Source organism: Amblyraja radiata, chromosome 9 (assembly GCF_010909765.2).
Source record: "Amblyraja radiata isolate CabotCenter1 chromosome 9, sAmbRad1.1.pri, whole genome shotgun sequence".
NCBI classification, from domain to species: Eukaryota; Metazoa; Chordata; class Chondrichthyes; order Rajiformes; family Rajidae; genus Amblyraja; species Amblyraja radiata.
Genome location: NC_045964.1, coordinates 21778484 through 21797157, shown reverse-complemented (window position 1 = coordinate 21797157; position 18674 = coordinate 21778484). Strand labels below are relative to the sequence as shown.

Here is an 18674-nt window from a genome sequence, read left to right as displayed (position 1 = left end):
ACTGTTTCTTAAATGTTGGGATAGTCCCTGCCTCAACCTCCTCCTCGGGCAGCTTGTTCCATACACCCACCACTCTTTGTGTGGAAAAGGGTACCCCTCAGATTCCTATTAAATCTTTTCCCCTTCATCTTAAACCTATGTCCTCTGGTTCTCGATTGCCCTACTCTGGGCAAGAGACTCTGCATCTACCCGATGTATTCCCCTCGTGATTTTATATACTTCAATAAGATTACCCCTCATCCTGTGCACCAAGGATTAGAGTCCCAGCCTACTCAACCTCTCCCTTTGGCTCAGATTGTCTAGCCCTGGCAACATCCTTGTAAATCTTCTCTGTACTCTTCCCACCTTGACAACATCTTTCCTATAACATGGAGCCCAGAACTGAACATAATACTCTAAATGTGACTTCACCAACATCTTATACAACTGCAACATGACCTCCCAACTTCTATACTCACTACTCTGACTGATGAAGGTCAATTTGTCAAACGCCTTTTTGACCACTCTATCTACTGGCGACCACCTTCAAGGAACCATGCACCTGCATTCCTCGATCCCTCTGCACTACAACATTCTCCAGAGCCCATGTTAGACTTCCCAAATTGCAACACCTCGCATCTTCTTTGAGTATGTTGCTTCAATACCACTGAAGATAGATGCCATTCAAGACAAAGCACACAACTTGATTGGGATGGTGTTCATCATTTTAAAAGTTCACTCTCCCAACCACTGGTGTAGCAATGTTTCCTGCCTACAAACTACTTACTGGTGGAACTACAAAGTCAAGGAGAGAATTGAACCAGGGACTAACATTGGCCAGGGAATACTGGGGAGATGGGTGAATGGGACTTTGCGGTTGCAATTAATAATATAATACTGTCCTTCCCCAACCTTCAGAATATTTCCAGCATTTTCTGTTTTTGCTTTTTAACAGTTGGTTAAAGGAACACATGAACTTACACAAGATCTGATTAAACTATTCAATTAAGAAATGCTGCAGAGAAGTGTTGGTGCACTGTTGCACACCTATAAGCAGTGAAATAACCAGTGTCAAAATAACAACTGCAGCATTAGTGTTATCCATTGATGTCAACAATACAGCCAAAGAGGAAGCCTACAGGAGCAGGGATGCAGACCTCTATAGGCAGGCAAAGTACAAGCTGAGAAGAGGAATCAGAGCTGCCAAGGAAAGGTACTCTGAGAAGATGAGGAGCAAGTTCTCAGCTAGTGACTTCAGTTTGGAAGGGCTTGTAAGAAATCACCAGCTACAAGAGGAAAGCCTCATGTGCACAATCGTCAGCTGACCAACGACTTGAATGAGTTCTGTAGGTTTGACAAGCAGAAACATAACCCTGGTATCTCCTCCCCAACCAACACAGCCAGACCCCAGTCTGTAAAGACTGGACCGTTCTACACCCACTCCTCCCCAACCACCACTTCGCACCTACTTAAAGCAAGACTCCAGTCTGAAAAGACTGGACCCTTTCCCACCCCAACCAACACTTCACACCCACTCACAGCCTGTCCCCAGTCTGCAAGACTGGACCCTTCTACACCCACTCCACCCCAATCACCACTTCACACCTACTTAAAGCAAGACTCCAGTCTGAAAAGACTGGACCCTTTCCCACCCCAACCAACACTTCACACCCACTAACAGCCTGACCCCAGTCTGCAAGACTGGACCCTTCTACACCCACTCCTCCCCAATCACCACTTCACACCTACTTAAAGCAAGACTCCAGTCTGAAAAGACTGGACCCTTTCCCACCCACCTCTCTCCAATCACCGCTTAACACCCAATTACAGCCTGACTGCAAAAGACTGCGTCCTTGACTGCAAAAGACTACGTCCTTGTCCACTACGCACTCCCTCCGTGCTGCGCAACATCACCTCTCAACAATAAAAATAGAGGAGGTGGAGAGGCTGTTCTGAAGACAGAAAAGCCAATGTTTCCCCCTCCTCTCAAGCTCTGTGCCGAACAACCTGTACTGTCCCTGCCTGCTTCATAGTCTCCACTATTGTCCCTGTACCCAAAAAAGGCAAGGATTACCTTAATGACTACAGGCCTGTTGCACTGACCTATGTAGTCATGAAGACCCTTGAAAGGCTTATGCTGGCCAAGCTGAAAAATATCACAAACTTCCTGCTGGATCCTCTGCTGTTTGCATACCGGGCCAATAGATCTGTGGATGACGCAATCAACATGGGCCTGCACTTCATCCTCCAGCATCTAGACTGCCAGGGGACCTATGTGAGGATTTTGTTTGTTGATTTTAGCTCTGTATTCAACACCATTGTGCCAGAGCTACTACAGTCCAAACTTTCCAAGTTGACTGTGCCTGAACCCCTCTGTCGGTGGATCACCAATTTCCTGACAGACAGGAAGCAGCATGTGAGGCTGGGAATGCACATCTCGGACCCGCATACCCTCAGCATAGCAGCATCGCAAGGCTGTGTAATCTCCCCTCTACTCTCTACACCAATGACTGCACCTCCAATGACTCCTCTGTCAAGCTTCTCAAGTTTGCGGACGACACGACCCTGATTTGACTGATTCAGGATGGGGAGGAATCTGCCACAGACTGGAAATGACACAGCTGGCGTCCTGGTGCCATCGCAACAACCTGGAGCTCAATGCTCTTAATACAGTGGAATTGATTGTAGACTTTAGGAGAGCGCCCCCTCCCCTCACCCCACTCACCATCAACAACACCACAGTCGCATCTGTGGAGTCTTAAGTTCCTGGGAACCATCTACAAGGAACTTAAGTGGGGGGCTACCATCGACTCCACAGTCAAAAAGGCACAACAGAGGATGTACTTCCTGCGGCAGCTGAGGAAGCACAATCTGCCACAGGCAATGATGGTCCAATTCTACACTGCCATCGTAGAATCTGTCCTCACCTTCCCCATTATGGTTTGGTTTGGCTCAGCCACCAAGCACGACACCTGGAGGCTGCAGCGAATCAGCAGAGAAGGTTATTGGCTGCAACCTTCCTTCCATTGACGAACTGTACACTACAAGGGCCAGGAAACGAGCGGGTAAGATCATCTCTGACCCCTCTCACCCTGGCCACAAACTCTTCGAATCACTTCCCTCTGGAAGGTGACTCTGGCCTATTAAAGCTGCCACAGCTAGACATAAAAACAGCTTTTTTACACGAGTAGTAGCTCTATTCAATAACCAAAAATCTGTAGCCTCCTTTTGCTCTGGTATTTTATTTAATTCACATGTTTAATCGATAATGTTTTATTATTAATGTTTAATGTTTTATATGTCATTCCTAACTGTCAATGTATGTCATGTTGTCACTTGTGGGCAGAGCACCAGGGCAAATTCCTTGTATGTGAATACTTAGCCAATAAACTTATTAATTCATTCAGTTGGTTCCAATACTTGCAGGAGTATTGCATGCTAAGCAAATCTGTATTAGTTATTGCATCCCTTAGTTATCACCCCTTCCCCAGCCAACAATGGGCCATTATCGGCTCCAACCTTCCTTGATCATGCAGGCTGGTCCTGCATTGTTCCGGCCTATTCTTACCTCCAGTTACCACCTATTTACTAGCAGTCGGAAGTAAGGTCCTGACCTGAAATGTCACCCATCCTTTTTCACAAGAGATGCTACCTGACCCGCTGAGTTCCCACAGATGGTAAGACACACCCCAACTTTGACAATGTCAAAGCTGCCATGGCTATTCAATGGTTTTGAAAATAAGAGATTTAAAATCCATTAAAATGAAACTAGTTAAAATTATGATGTTTTTAAAAAGTTACTCTAGCATTTTATCCTCAGTTAATCACAATCTGAGTCCATATGAAACATTTCCATCATATTTTAATGTTGAATTATCCTCATGGAACATTTTATGAAATTAACTATTAGATTACTCGATTTTTTATAAAGTGCATTATAATATTGCACCTGAGCCTCCACAACTTCTTGAATCCAAAGATTCACTACCCCCACCCCCAAAACTGAAAGGTAGACCACTTATTCTGAGATCATGACTGCTAGGTCCTTGGCACTAGCCATGGCAAATAAATGCCTGCATCCACCCTATCATACATGATAATAAAATGTGTGCATTTCAAGGAAATCATCTCTCATTCTAAATTATTTGAAAATGCTATTGGCCAAGTCAATCTCCCCATCTCCCCTCCCATTTGCAGGAATCAACCTGCTTTGACAAGTAAAGGAGAAAATAAAGGTGTAAAAATCTGACAATATAAATATGCACGCACACCACACAGGTCTGAATTATTTTGATTTAATTCATTATCTTTTAAAATCTGGGCCACGAGCCACATTGTAAATGTCTTATCTTTTATGTGCTAGGTTATACAGTATATATATAAACACATTTTGTGAAATAGTTTAAGTGAATTCTCGCAATGCTTATATGGAGATCTCCATGTTATTGATTTTTACGGTTTCTGTTGAGTCACAAGGGTTTTCAAATTCAGGGTGGGGAAGTTGATCTGTTGTCTTCGCTGCAGTTAGGTAAATCCTATTGGTACCTAGAAAAATACACAATAAATCTGTGCAACTGTGGCAGGTTTATTCTTTTGTGTTCACAAGTAGGTATTAGCATTAACATAACAATGTAAAGACGTCTCCAATATGGTGCTGAAAGCTATCTTGCAAAGTCTGACACCTGTTGATGAATTTAGCTGAATTATGAGGAAAAGTAAACTGCTGGTGGAACTCAGCAAGTCAGGCAACGTCTGCGGAGGGAAATGGACAGTTGACATTTCAGGTCATGATCTTTCCTAACTAAAGAAGTGTAATGACTTGAAATGCCGTTTGTCCATTTCCCTCCATAGATGCTGTCTGACCTGCTGAGTGTCTCCAGCAGTTTGTTTTTTTGCTCAAGATTTCAGCATTTGCAGTCTGTGCCTCCAAATATTTTGAATTGATGGTATCAAGGTAGTTTATTTAGGTTTAGCTTTCTGACCTTGCTATTGGATTCTATCAGGTTTCCTTGTCTGGTTGACCAATAGCTTCCATCACTTCATCCAAGGCATCCTCTGCAATCAGTGCTATTAGGGATATATATCTTATCACTACCTCCTAAGAGTAATAGGCACCGTAATAGACTATGTTAATTGATTCAACAGCAAGTGTGCCAGTGAACACAGGTATTATTCCTCATTGAAGTGTGGAAAGAGCATCACCTTGACTTGGTGTTACCTTGCAAGCAGAGTAGAGAAGGGGAATTACTTTATGAAAGCCAAGTTCATTGAATCAGTGATGGACGACTGGTTTTACTCACCATTTTGCTGATACATTTTTATCCTTTCATAGCTTCGATAGATCACAACAAGAATTAGTGCTTCTGAAACTTGAAACACCAAGAAGATTAATGGAAATAAGTAAAGAGCACCAATCTCCTCTCTGCAGAATGCAACTTTCAGGATGGTGGAACACAGCTGAACATTTTGGCATCCAGTTTCCATGGAAACAGTCCGTTTACACCTGCAATAGGAGGGGAAACATGTTGAAAGCGGGTTTCAAGATGGCGATCTTTTTAATGGTTCTCCCAGTGGCTTGAACATAACGATGTGAAGTAAGTATACAGATGGGGCAAGTGGAGCAATAAAGGTTCAGCAAATATGCTGCAGATGAAATGGCGCGGATGTGAGGGCATTCAGCTTCCAAACAGGGAGAATTCAAAAAAGTAGCAACATACAAATTAATGTCAGTGATGCCCTCATCAAAGAACTTAACATTTCCATTGAAATTACAGGGGAGGATATTTTTTAGAAAACCATTTACAGCATGCCAGCACTTAATGTCCATTTGTAATTGTAACAACAATTATGAGTCAGCTACAGTGGCACATTTGCTATAATTTGCAACCATTTTCAGTCAGAAGTGCCAAGTAGACGATTCATCTTGGCTTTCTCCCAAAATCCCCACCATCACAGAAATCAATCTTCAGCCAATTTGATTTACTGCACGAGATAGCAAGACACAACTATGAGTACTGGCTACAAAGCCAGATACAGTGCCCTCCATAATTTTTAGTTTAGTTTAGAGATACAGCGCGGAAACAGGCCCTTTTGGCCCACCGGGTCCGCGCCGACCAGCAATCCCCACACATTAACATTATCCTATACCCACTAGGGACAATTAAAAAAAACATTTTACCAAGCCACTTAACGTACAAACCCGTACGTATTTGGAGCGTGGAAGGAAACCGAAGATCACGGAGAAAAACCCACGCAGGTCACAGGGAGAACATACAAACTCTGTACCAACAGCACCCATAGTCAGGATCAAACCCGGGTCTCCGGCGCTGCATTGGCTGTAAGGCAGCAACTCTACCGCTGCGCCACCACAAAGACCCATCATTTATTTGCCTCTGTACTCCACAATTTGAGATATATAATCGAAAAACTCACATGTGGTTAAAGTGCACATTGTCAGATTTTATTAAAGGCCATCTTTATACATTTTGGTTTCACCATGTAGAAATTACAGCTGTGCTTATACATAGTCCCCCCATTTCAGGGCACCGCACCATAATGTTTGGGACACATGGCTTCACAGGCGCTTGTAATTGCTCAGGTGTGTTTAAATGCCTCCTTAATGCAGGTATAAGAGAGCTCTCAGCTAGTTTTCCCCCCAGTCTTTCCATCACCTTTGGAAACTTTTATTGCTGTTTATCAACATGAGGACCAATGTTGTGCCAATGAAAGTCAAATAAGCTATTATGAGACTGAGAAACAAGAATAAATCTGTTAGAGACATCAGCCAAACCTCAGGCTTACCAAAATCAACTGTTTGGAACATAATTAAGAAGAAAGAGATCACTGGTGAGCTTACTAATCGCAAAGGGACTGGCAGGCCAAGGAAGACCTCCACAGCTGATGACAGAAGAATTCTCTATAAAAAAGAAAAATCCCCGAACACCTGTCCGACAGATCAGAAGCACTCTTTAAGAGTCAGTTGTGGGTTTGTCAATGACCACTGTTCGCAGAAGACTTCATGAACAGAAATACAGAGGCTACACTGCACGATGCAAACCACTGGTTAGCCACAAAAATAGGATGACTAGGTTATAGTTTGCCAAGAAGTACTTAAAAGACCAACCACAGTTCTGGAAAATAAGGTCTTGTGGACAGATGAGACGAAGATTATATCAGAGTGACGGCAAGAGCAAAGTATGGAGGAGAGAAGGAACCACCCAAGATCCAAAGCATACCATCTCATCTGTGAAACGGTGGTGGGGGTGTTATGGCCTGGGCATGTATGGCTGATGAAGGTACTGGCTCACTTATCTTCGTTGATGATACAACTGCTGATGATAGTAGCATAATGAATTCTGAAGTGTATAGACACATCCTATCTGCTCAAGTTCAAACAAATGCCTCAAACCTCATTGGCCGGTGGTTCATTCTACAGCAAGACAATGATCCCAAACATACTGCTAAAGCAACAAAGGAGTTTTTTCAAAGCTAAAAAATGGTTAATTCTTGAGTGGCCAAGTCAATCACCCGATCTGAACCCAATTGAGCATGCCTTTTATATGCTGAAGAGACAACTGAAGGGGACTAGCCCCCAAAACAAGCATAAGCTAAAGATGGCTGCAATACAGATCTGGCAGAGCATCACCAGAGAAGACACCCAGCAACTGGTGATGTCCATGAATCGCAGACTTCAAACAGTCATTGCATGCAAAGGATATGCAACAAAATAGTAAACATGACTACTTTCATTCACATGACATTGCTGTGTCCCAAACATTATGGTGCCCTGAAATGGGGGGGGACTATGTATAAACACTGCTGTAATTTCTACATGGTGAAACCAAATGTATAAAAATGCCCTTTAATAAAATCTGACAATGTGCACTTTAACCACATGTGATTTTTTCTATTACAAATCTCAAATTGTGGAGTACAGAGGCAAATAAATAAATGATGGGTCTTTGTCCCAAACATTATGGAGGGCACTGTAGGATGTGGTCATTTACTCCATTTTGGATTACTTAGCACTGAAAACAATAGCAATTATTAGGCATGGCATCTTCCATTTTCTAAAAGCCATGATTCTAGTGACTTTTTGAATGTTTCTCATATCTATGCATGAAGGGCTTGTGGAGTCAGACAACTAAATCTCTTTTCCCTCGCATCCGCAACCTTTCACTTAAAAATATACAGTTTTACCGATATTGCATCCAAACTCAATGCTATGGAGAAATTCCAAGGCTATGATTCCTAACTTGATACCATCTGTATGCGTGGCTATATGATTAGGATTACAGCAATTCCACTCATGATCACACAGACCATCTATCTACCAGTGATTGTGATTTATTTTTGGAAACAATTTAGAAATGATTAGAAGATTAAGTGGTTTCTGTAAATTTCCCCTAATGTACTATAGGTGGCTTGAGAATTGGTGGGCATGTGAGAGAGGAGGGAAGATTGCAGGTAAATAGGAGGGGAAATAGAAGTGATGGGGTTGTTCAGTGAGCCAACATAGATCCAATGGCCTGAATGGCCTACTTTGTCAAAATGAATTTTGAGATATCTGTCTCTTCCTTATACAAAGTCAGAACGTTCTCGATCATCAGGTGCTCAGAGTTGGTTATTTTAAAACACAAGGAAACAAAGTGCTGGAGTATCTCAGCATCCCTGGAGAACATGGATAGGTGATCCAGTCTGAAGAAGGGTTTCGGCCCGAAACGTCGCCTATTTCCTTCGCTCCATAGATGCTGCTGCACCCGCTGAGTTCCTCCAGCAATTTTGTGTACCTATGGATAGGTGATGTTTTGGGTTGAGACTCTTCATCAGACTCAATATGAATAGGTGACCTTTAGCTCAAGACCCTTTTGCAGACACCTCAGTATGTTGTACATGAACACTGCCATACAATAGTTTCTACATTACAATGGTTATCTCTCTTTTATCTCTTAATGGAATGGAGTACTTCATTGTCACATGTGACAAGGCACAGTGAAATTATTTGCTTGCATACCCAATATATACAAACAGCATAGCAAAGCCTCTAATATGTATAGGAAAGAACTGCAGATGCTGGTTTAAATCGAATGTAGACACAAAATGCTGTAGTAACTCAGCGGGACAGGCAGCATCTCCGGAGAGAAGGAATGAGTGACGTTTCGGGTCGAGACCCTTCTTCAGACTGATCTTCAGGTCCGAAACGTCACCCATTCCTTCTCTCCAAAGATGCTGCATGTCCCGCTGAGTTACTCCAGCTTTTTGTTTCTGCCTCTAATATGTACTTCCACTATAATTTTTATGCATGTAATATTGTATTTACATTTTGGTTGTTGAATTGTAAAGAATGATGCCATTAGAAACAACCATTTCAATTGTTGTGACTAAACTATTTGTACTGCAATGAGTAACACGTGTTACCTTTCAGGTAATCTGCATAAGGTCGCAAGAGCATATCCTGAAGTGTATCCAATAATGGGCATCAGTACTGTGGTGATAATTAGGTGAGGAGAGAAAAGTGTCCACAAAATATCCCCAATCGACATTGCTGACAAGATGGCAATTATTATTGCAGCAATGAGAAGAATAAACAGGCCAGTCTGAAAAAGAAAGAAGTGAGATTATTCCAATAAAATTCAATCAATACACCAAAGTCTCAGATATCAATATTGCATCTTTAGTAATATCTTTGCCATAATTAGTCCCTGATTTCAACTCAAATGAGTTCTGCAACTTTTTTGATCAACTTTGAAAGTTCTACAATGCCTCACCACTACAGGAATAAAAATTAAATTTTAAAACTGCTATTGTGGATGTGAATGAGATTCGATACTTCAGATTCCTGGGCATGCATACCTCTGTAGATCTGTTTTGGTCCCAGCACATTGATGAAATCATGAAGAAAGCCATCAACACCTCTACTTCCTTAGAAGATTGAGGAGATTCGGTATGTCAACAAATACTCTCTTGAACTTCTACAGGTGCACAATGGAGAGCATATTGACTGGTTGCATCACAGCCTGGTTCAGTAACTTGAATGCCCAGTATCGAAGAAGATTGCAAAAAGTTGTGAACACACCGAGTCCATCATGGGTACAGACCTCCCCACCATCAAACGGATCTATAAGAGTTGCTACCTCAAAAAAACAGCCATCATCACCAGAGACCCACACCATCCCAGCTACATTCTCATTTCACTTCTGCCATCGAGAAGAATGTATAGGAGCCTGAAAACTGTAACTTCCTGGTGCAGCTTCTTCCCCACAACCATCAGCTATTAAACACTTCAACCTCCAAATAAGCTCTGAACTACATAGATTTGAGGCATTGTTTTTGTCTGTGCACTATCATTGTTTTATATATATAAGTGAGTTTTCTGCTTGAAGTTTTGGAAGTAATTGGTGGGATGAAATTTATACTTTTTTATGTCCAATGGGTCCAGTAGCAGATGAGAGCTAACACAGGCTAATGCGGGCTTAAAATGACTGAATATTACTGCGCCACTGTGGAGCAACTGGTAGAGCTGCTGCCTCACAGCTCCAGAGACCTGGTTTGATCCTGACCTCTAGCGCTGTTTGAGTTTACATGTTCTCCTTGTGACCGCGTGAGTTTTCACCGGGTGCTCTGTTTCTCCCCACGTCCCAAAGACATTTAGGGTAGATAGGTTACTTGGCTGCTGTTAATTGTGTGGATGACTGGTAGAATCTGGGCAGAATTGATAACATTATGGAGTAAATAGTGATGAGTGTAGGATTAGTGTAAATGGGTGGCTGATAGTCAGCCACACATTGGGATCTGAAGAAGGATCCCAACCCGAAACGTCACCGATTTTCTCCAGGGATGCTGCCTGATCCGCTTCTTCATCTTCCTCGTGCACGGCCATCTTCTATATCACGTCTTTCCGGTCGGTCAGTGACGGTTGACGGTCGGTGGTTGCAGAATTGGCCACTTCAGTCAGTCACTGTGGTACGGTTTCTGTCGTCGGCATTGCCCGGGATGCGCCACGTGGAGGCTTTATCTTGCATCCCGCCTGACCCGCTGAGTTACACCAGCATTTTGTGTGTACAGCTGATTGTCAGTGTGGATTTGATGGGCCAAAGGGCCTGATTCCATGCTGTATCTATCTCTATCTAGTTTTTCTTTCAGCAACATTTAAAAATAAAAAATAAAAATCCTCTTTGTCAATGCTCTGCCGTTGAAGTGTTAGTTATGGTGATGTATGTTTGTACCCCCATTCAAGGTGATAACCGTTGCACCCATACAGACATAGACATAAAGTTGCTGCCTTACAGCGCCAGAGACCTGAGTTCGATCTTGACTAGGGTGCTGTCTTCACGGAGTTTGTACATTCTCCCCATGATCTACGTGGGTTTTGTCTGGGTGCTCCGGTTTCCTCCCACACTCCAAAGACGTACAGGTTTGTAGATTAATTGGCTTTGGTAAAATTGTTAATTGTCTCTCGTGTGTGTGTAGGATAGTGTTAGAGTGTGGGGGATCACTGATCAGCGCGGACTCGGTGGGCCGAAGGGCCTGTTTCCACTCTCTATCTCTAAACTAAACTAAACAGCAGTCATTGGCGATCTCCATTTGCCTTTGAGGAGTTGGTGGTGAGCTATTTTCTTGAACCATTGCAACTCTTCCCAAGCACTGTTGTTTAGGGAGTTGTAAGTTTTTGATCTGACAATGCTTCAACAGCGATAGATTTCCACTTCAGAATGGTTTGCGGTTTGGAGATGAATATGATTTTTATCACAAACCTGCTGTGATCTTGGTGGTAAAGTTGTGGGTTGGGAGTGAGTGGCCTAAATGAATAACTGCAGCACATTTTGTAAATAGTACACAAAGTACAATACATATCCAAACTCTAAGAACACAAAACTCAAAGTACATCAACAGCTTGAGCTGGGAAGGTTGTGAAGGGAGCTGCTAATTTAATTCTAAGTATATACTTAGACAGTTAGGAACAATTTCTTTCCAGCTGTTATAAGGCAACTGAACGGTCATCTCATCAGCTCGAGTGCGGTCCTGACCTCCTATACACCTCATTGGAAACTTTTGAACTTTCTTAATTGAACTTTATCAGACTAGAGTTCTATCTTTGCACTAAATATTGTACAGTTTATCGTTTGTCTTTGCATTGTGGACGGGCTTGATTGTATTCATGTATATAGTCTGTCTTTCGACATACAAACAAAAGCTTTTCACTGTAGCGTGGTACACGTGACAATAATAAACTGAAAGGTACAAAATATTTAAAAAATTCAAGAAGTTGAAATCAAGATAGTAATTATATATCTAATTTGAAAAGGGCTTGGAGTGGTGTATGGACTGGCAGAATGCAGGAGCCATTGAGAGGCTTCACTGCAGATTCAATGAGATACAGCATGACATGTAGGTATAGCAAAGAAAGAAATGAAAACATGAACTCACTTTCAGAAAGCCACAAAGTACTGCACGATTAATACGTGGAAAAAATTTGAAAGATAAGATGAGGCCATTTCCAATGGTTGCAAAGTCAAGATTTTAATGGTGACAGATATAAAACAATTGGCACAGGGAACACTTTTTTCAGAAGAAATTGTGTGAAAATAGGGTTACTTTCCAGGTATTGAGGACTGAAGGCAGAGCATGCAAAAATTCAAAACAGCATACGAAATGAGGATAAATGGAAATGAGCTGAAGGGACTTGATACTGTAAAAGGTGCATAGAGTGAGTGGATTGATTAGTGGATATTGCGGGTAACAAGGGCTGGTTGAGCCGATTGCCCTTGATCTTTGCTATGGTTCTGTGAACTGTATGTATCGGAGCTGCGGTGGCGTTCCGGCTTTCGGCAGCGGCCCGACTCGGAGCTGAGGCGGCGGCGACATCACTTTGGAGGTTTGGCCGCGGGCCCAGTGGACGACCGGGAGGTCACGGGTTGGTGACCTGTTTCCGGAGCTCCCGCAACTACAGCTGCGTCCGCTGGACTGGAGGGCGGCATCTTCGGCCTGGATCGCCTCAGCGCAGAGGGAGAACAAGGAGTGAAGAGGCAGAGACTTTAAGACTTTTGCCTCCATCACAGCGAGGAGGTGCTTGGTGAACTCACTGTGGTGGATGTTAATTTGTGTTTATTGTATGTTTTGTTATTTATTACTATTATGTATGACTGCAGGCAACGAAATTTCGTTCAGACCGAAAGGTCTGAATGACAATAAAGGAATCTAATCTAATCTAATCTAATCTAATCTAATCTAATACATGGCAAGAGTCACTGAGTCATAGAGTCACACATTCATAGGCACCAAGAAATCAGGAAAGGGCCACCAAAAAGATCAACTGAAAACCAAGGAATCTTGGGAAGCTACAGAAAATAAACCAAAGTGATAAATATGGCAATATCCTACCTTGGTTATGGTCCTTGAATACTGCGGATATCTGTGATTGAGAAAAATGCCTATGCTGCAAGGAATGAGCGTTGAGACGAGGGTTATGGAAATCTCTTTGTATGGCACTTTATTAACTAATGACAGGCCTTTGCAGTAGAGATAAAGAAGGAGGGGCATCATGCCAAGCGCCAGTGTAGTAGAACATGTGGTCATCACAATACTGCAAGGAAAACAACATCAGAAAAGCTTAGCAAAGACAATATAGTTGGTTCTAAAAGTACATGGTGGGTAAGGTTTATCTATTCACTCATAGTGCAATCTGTGTTACAGGACTACTTCCTGTAATATTTATTTGATACAAGTCCGTAGATTTAGAAGGAGCCTATAATTGCTTTTAAGTCAATCCACCAGTGCCTTTTATGCCTCTGACTATTTTCCAAAAGGTTTCAGTTCTACTCCCACCGACTGCTACTTTAACCTTCTCTGTGCTAGACTAGCTAGGTCAACATTCTGCAGATTTTGTACGTTCTCCCTGTGACCGCGAGGACTTTATCGAGGTGCTCCGGTTTCCTCCTACATTCCAAAAACATGCAGGTTTGTTAGTTAATTGGCTTCTAAATTGTGCCTAGTGTGTAGGATAGAACTAATGTTCAGGTGATCACTGCTCGGCGCAGACTTGGTGGGCTGAAGGGCCTGTTTCCATGCTGTATCTTTAAACGAAACTAAACTGAACTAAAGGTTCAGGGACAGTTTCTTCCCAGCTGTTGGCAGGCAACTGAACCATCCTACCAACAACAATAGAGCAGTCATGAGCTACTATCGACCTCATCGGAGACCATATATATAACCATATAACCATATAACAATTACAGCACGGAAACATGCCATCTCGACCCTTCTAGTCCGTGCCGAACACATAATCTCCCCTAGTCCCATATACCTGCGCTCAGACCATAACCCTCCATTCCTTTCCCATCCATATAACTATCCAATTTATTTTTAAATGATAAAAACGAACCTGCCTCCACCACCTTCACTGGAAGCTCATTCCACACAGCTACCACTCTCTGAGTAAAGAAGTTCCCCCTCATGTTACCCCTAAACTTCTGTCCCTTAATTCTCAAGTCATGTCCCCATCGGACTATCTTTGATCAGCCTTTATTGGAGTTTATTTTGCACTAAAGGTTATTCACGTTATTCCCTTTATCATGTATCTGTACACTGTGGATGGCTTGATTGTAATCATGTATTGTCTTTCCACTGACTGGCTAGTACGCAACAAAAGCTTTTCACTGTACCTCGGTACACGTGACAATAAACAATAAACTAAACTAACTAATCTAAACCATCTGTCTTAAATGAGGACCTTACTGGTTGGTATTTGCAAATCAAGCTCCTCAAATGTCATGTGGACACCACTATATCTGGACCCTTGGTGGCACATTGACACAGATATTGGACCCACTGCCACTCAGCACCAGTGACCAAGTTCAAGCTTGGTCTTTGGTACTGTCTCCTTGGAGTTTGCATGTTATCCCCTTTGACTGCATGGATTTACCCTCTGGTGTTCCAATTTCCACCCACATCCCAATGACCTGCAGGTTGGTAGGTTAATTAAGGTTAATCGTTGTGTGATAAAATCTAGGGTGAATTGACGAGAATGTGGGTAGAATAAAATGGGATTGGCATAGGATTGGTGTAAATGGGTGCCTGATAGACGGTGCGCACTCATTGGGCTGTCGGGCCTATTTACCAAGCCGTATGACTATGACATCTTTAGGGGGAAATATTTAATAGGAACCTGAGGGTTAACCTTTTCACGCAAAAGGTGGTGGGTGTATGGAACAAGCTGCCGGAGGAGGTAGTTGAGGCAGGGACTATCGCAATGTTTAAGAAACATTAAGAATATTTAGTACATGGATAGAACAGGTTTAGAGGGATGTGGGCCAAACACAGGCAGATGGGACTAGTGTAGATGAAACATGTTGGTCGGTTTGGGCAAGTTGGGCTGAAGGGCCTGTTTCCACGCTCTATGACTGTGACTTTATGACTCTATAATCTGAGTTACTCCAGCACATTATGTCTTTTTCTTTTGTAATTCAGCTTCTGCAGTTCCTTGTTTCTTCAGTAGGATTGTGCTTATGTGAGTGGCAGAATGTGGGGAGGGTTAATGAGAATCTGGGAAGAATAAAACGCTGATAGTGTTCACCCGACACCAGAACTACATCATCCGGCGAGAGGGCCTGAAACATCGGGCTGCCGTAGCGGCCACTGCGGAGGCCTCCATAGGCCCGACTATGGGTGAACAGGGGATGGTGCCGGACTTTTGCTGCCTTCCCCCAGTGGGAACCATTGTGGGGGGATGTTTTTATGTTTATTGTTAAATTCTGTAAATTCTTTAATGTTGTGTCTTATCTTTATTCGTGTGCTGCAAAGTCAAATTTCACTACACCAATGGCTGTACGTGATAATAAATGTCCTTTGTATCCTTTGTCTGAAGAAGTTGTCTCGAACCGAAACATCACCCATTCCTTCTCTCCAGAGTTGCTGCTAGTCCCGCTGAGTTACTCCAGCATTTTGTGTCTACCTTCACTCTAGGGGCATTGTTGTGCGTATAGGTGGAATAGTAAGTACAATGCAATAAATTTATCTTGGCAATTTTCATGATGAATGTGGACTTGGGAATTTAAAATGGACATTAAAATATAGAAGAAACGGAGTGAATCTCTAAGACTAGGATCGAATTAAGTTCTCATTATTATCCTGTTATTCCATTTTACACAGGGACGATACATGAATCCAATTTTACATTTAAAACAGTGGGCAATAGAGGGGAAACAAAAATTACTTCAAGACACTAAGTGATAATTTAATGGTATGGTATTTGCTGTGCAATACTGTTGACGTTTTCCATCATCAGGCGCAGGGCTGCTGTGTGGTGTGTGGTTAATTTGACTGTCAATTATTGTTAAATGCTGTCTTTAGCAAGTGTTTGAATTTTAAAGTGACACGGTGTCCCATGAAAAATTATATTTGGCATATTTTACACATTGAGGTTGAGGAAAAGCAAGTATTTCATTTGTTACAACAACGATGCCACGATCAAACAAAATAATCATGCTTTTGTTGTCGTGGTGATGGGGGATTATGTCAAACTACAACAAAGTTATAAATAAAATAAGAAAAGCTGGCTTTTTAAATGATTGTTCATATGAAGATAGTTTCAGAAGTGTTGTTAAACTAAGTCGTTGCATTTCCAAATGGGTAGTCAGATAGTGTGTACGTGAATGATAGAGTCTGGGGAGGTTCAATGAATATAACATTAGGCGTGGACTCAGTGGGGCAAAGAGCTTGTTTTAGTTTACTTTAGTTTACAGATTCAGTGCGGAAACAGGCCCTTTGGCCCACCGAGTCCACGACGACCAGCGATCCCTGCACACTGATGCTATCTTACACACACTACGGACAAATTTAACTTTATACAACCCAATTAATCTCCAAACTTGTACGTCTTTGGAGTGTGGGAGAAAACCAAAGATCTTGGAGAAAACCCATGCAGGTCACGGGGAGAACGTACAAACTCCGTACAGACAGCACCCATAGTCAGGATCGAACCCGGGACTCTGGTGCTGTAAGGTTACGCCATTGTGCCGCCCATAAGCTATATCACTATGAGTATTATTTTAGACTAAAGATAAATGCTGCAAGAAGTCAAATGGACAGCACCATTTAAATCTGACAGCCTTCAACCTGAAACATTAGTAGTTTCTCTCCCACAGATGCTCCAGCACTTTCTGCTTTTATTTCAGAGTTCTTACATCTGCTGCATTTTTTGGATTTCCAGGTTAAACAGGTCTTCAGTGAAAGCAAGGTAGAAAATCTGCAAAACACCTGATGCAACATCGTTTCCCAATATTCTGTTTTTGCCAGAAATTAGTTACATGCCCACAAAATCTTTGAAAATTAACTAACTCTTACCTGAGATTCATATCTCCATTCAATGCAAGTGAGAAGATATTGGAAACGGTTCCACCGGGACAGCAGCCACAGATCAGGACTGAGATAGCTTCAATGGGAGACAGTTTGAATACCTTGGTGAGGCTGAAGGCTGTTAATGGCATAATCCCGTATTGAGAAACCAATGCAATCAGGATTCCCTTTGGGTTTAAGATGTAAACTTTGATCCTTGATATTTCCATGGTGCAGCCCAAGGAGATCATCGTGATGAACAAAATGATGACTGAAATGACACTGATGACTTGATCTATTGCCTTTCCCATGGCTCCGTCCATCCATTCCAATGTTATGTTTACACCAGGTGTTGAGTTGCCATTGCAAGTTCCCTTCCACAAGTACTCCTTGTCGGTGTTGTTCATTTTGACTCCAAGAATTCTAGCATTATTCCAAAATCTTTCCTGCTTGGTAGCCGAGAAGCTAATGCCCTCCAGATATGAAGTATTCAGAACATAAACAGCATTAAGGGCTGGTTTTTCAGGGTATCTCCTTCAAGTATTTGCAGGAAGTCTTCTTCTAAACTCTGGCTGAATGAGGTTCCTATGGTAATGTTTTATTTTACTTCAGGCTCAGGGTACTAATGAGAGTCTTTTAGAAATTCCATTCAGTCTAGTGTTTGAATAGTAACAAAGGACCAGTTATTCAGCTTTTGTGTTTGGATGCCCACTTAACTGTTCTTAAGTGCAACATTTCAATTTAATTAATTGGGAAAGGCATGGAAAACAAAAAAATTGTATTCACCTGCCACAAATCAAATTCATTGCACACATGACTCAAAATGCCAGGGAACGAAATAGAACATTTTTGTCAACAATTTTGCAAGTCATTCTAGATTTGAACATTCTTTTTTTCCTCTTCCTTCAATTTCCAATGCGAAACGTAGTCGACACTGGGACATTGAGTCCTCACTGGGACATAACTACAGTACTCACTCACACTGACCCACGTCTACTTGTCCACATTAAGCCATGTCTTCCAGCTCTTTCTGGGCATATCTTGGACAACACTTGGACATCAACTGATCCATACTGGGACTTGGCCCATAATGGGACATATGTCACTGAGAGTGTTTGGGGCATGACACTAAGTGTGCACACTATCCTTTAACTTCAGTGTCCACACTAGGCTGTTTTGAAAATAAAAATAGGAGAGAGAGCATATTACACCATTCAATACATGACTGCTCTACTGCATCAGTTCTTCCTATACTCTGTTGGGGAATTTTATGTCTGGGAATCTATGCTCATCTTTTATATACATTTGCCAATTTGGTTTCATGCAAAGATATGAGAACATAAGAAAATGGGAGCGGGAGTAAG

General features: G+C 42.2%; 1 protein-coding gene across 1 annotated transcript; it reads right to left on the bottom strand.

Annotated features, from left to right (window-relative positions):
* Positions 1-2707: 2707 nt before the first annotated feature.
* Positions 2708-17561, bottom strand: slc10a1 (solute carrier family 10 member 1; the record flags this gene model as incomplete). The annotated part of the gene is made up of 5 exons (XM_033026842.1): positions 17320-17561; positions 13360-13561; positions 9397-9575; positions 5296-5482; positions 2708-2734 (listed from the first exon to the last, which is right to left on the bottom strand). Coding segments are annotated over exons 1-5 (837 nt in total), but the record flags the coding sequence as incomplete, so codon positions are not given.
* Positions 17562-18674: the final 1113 nt, after the last annotated feature.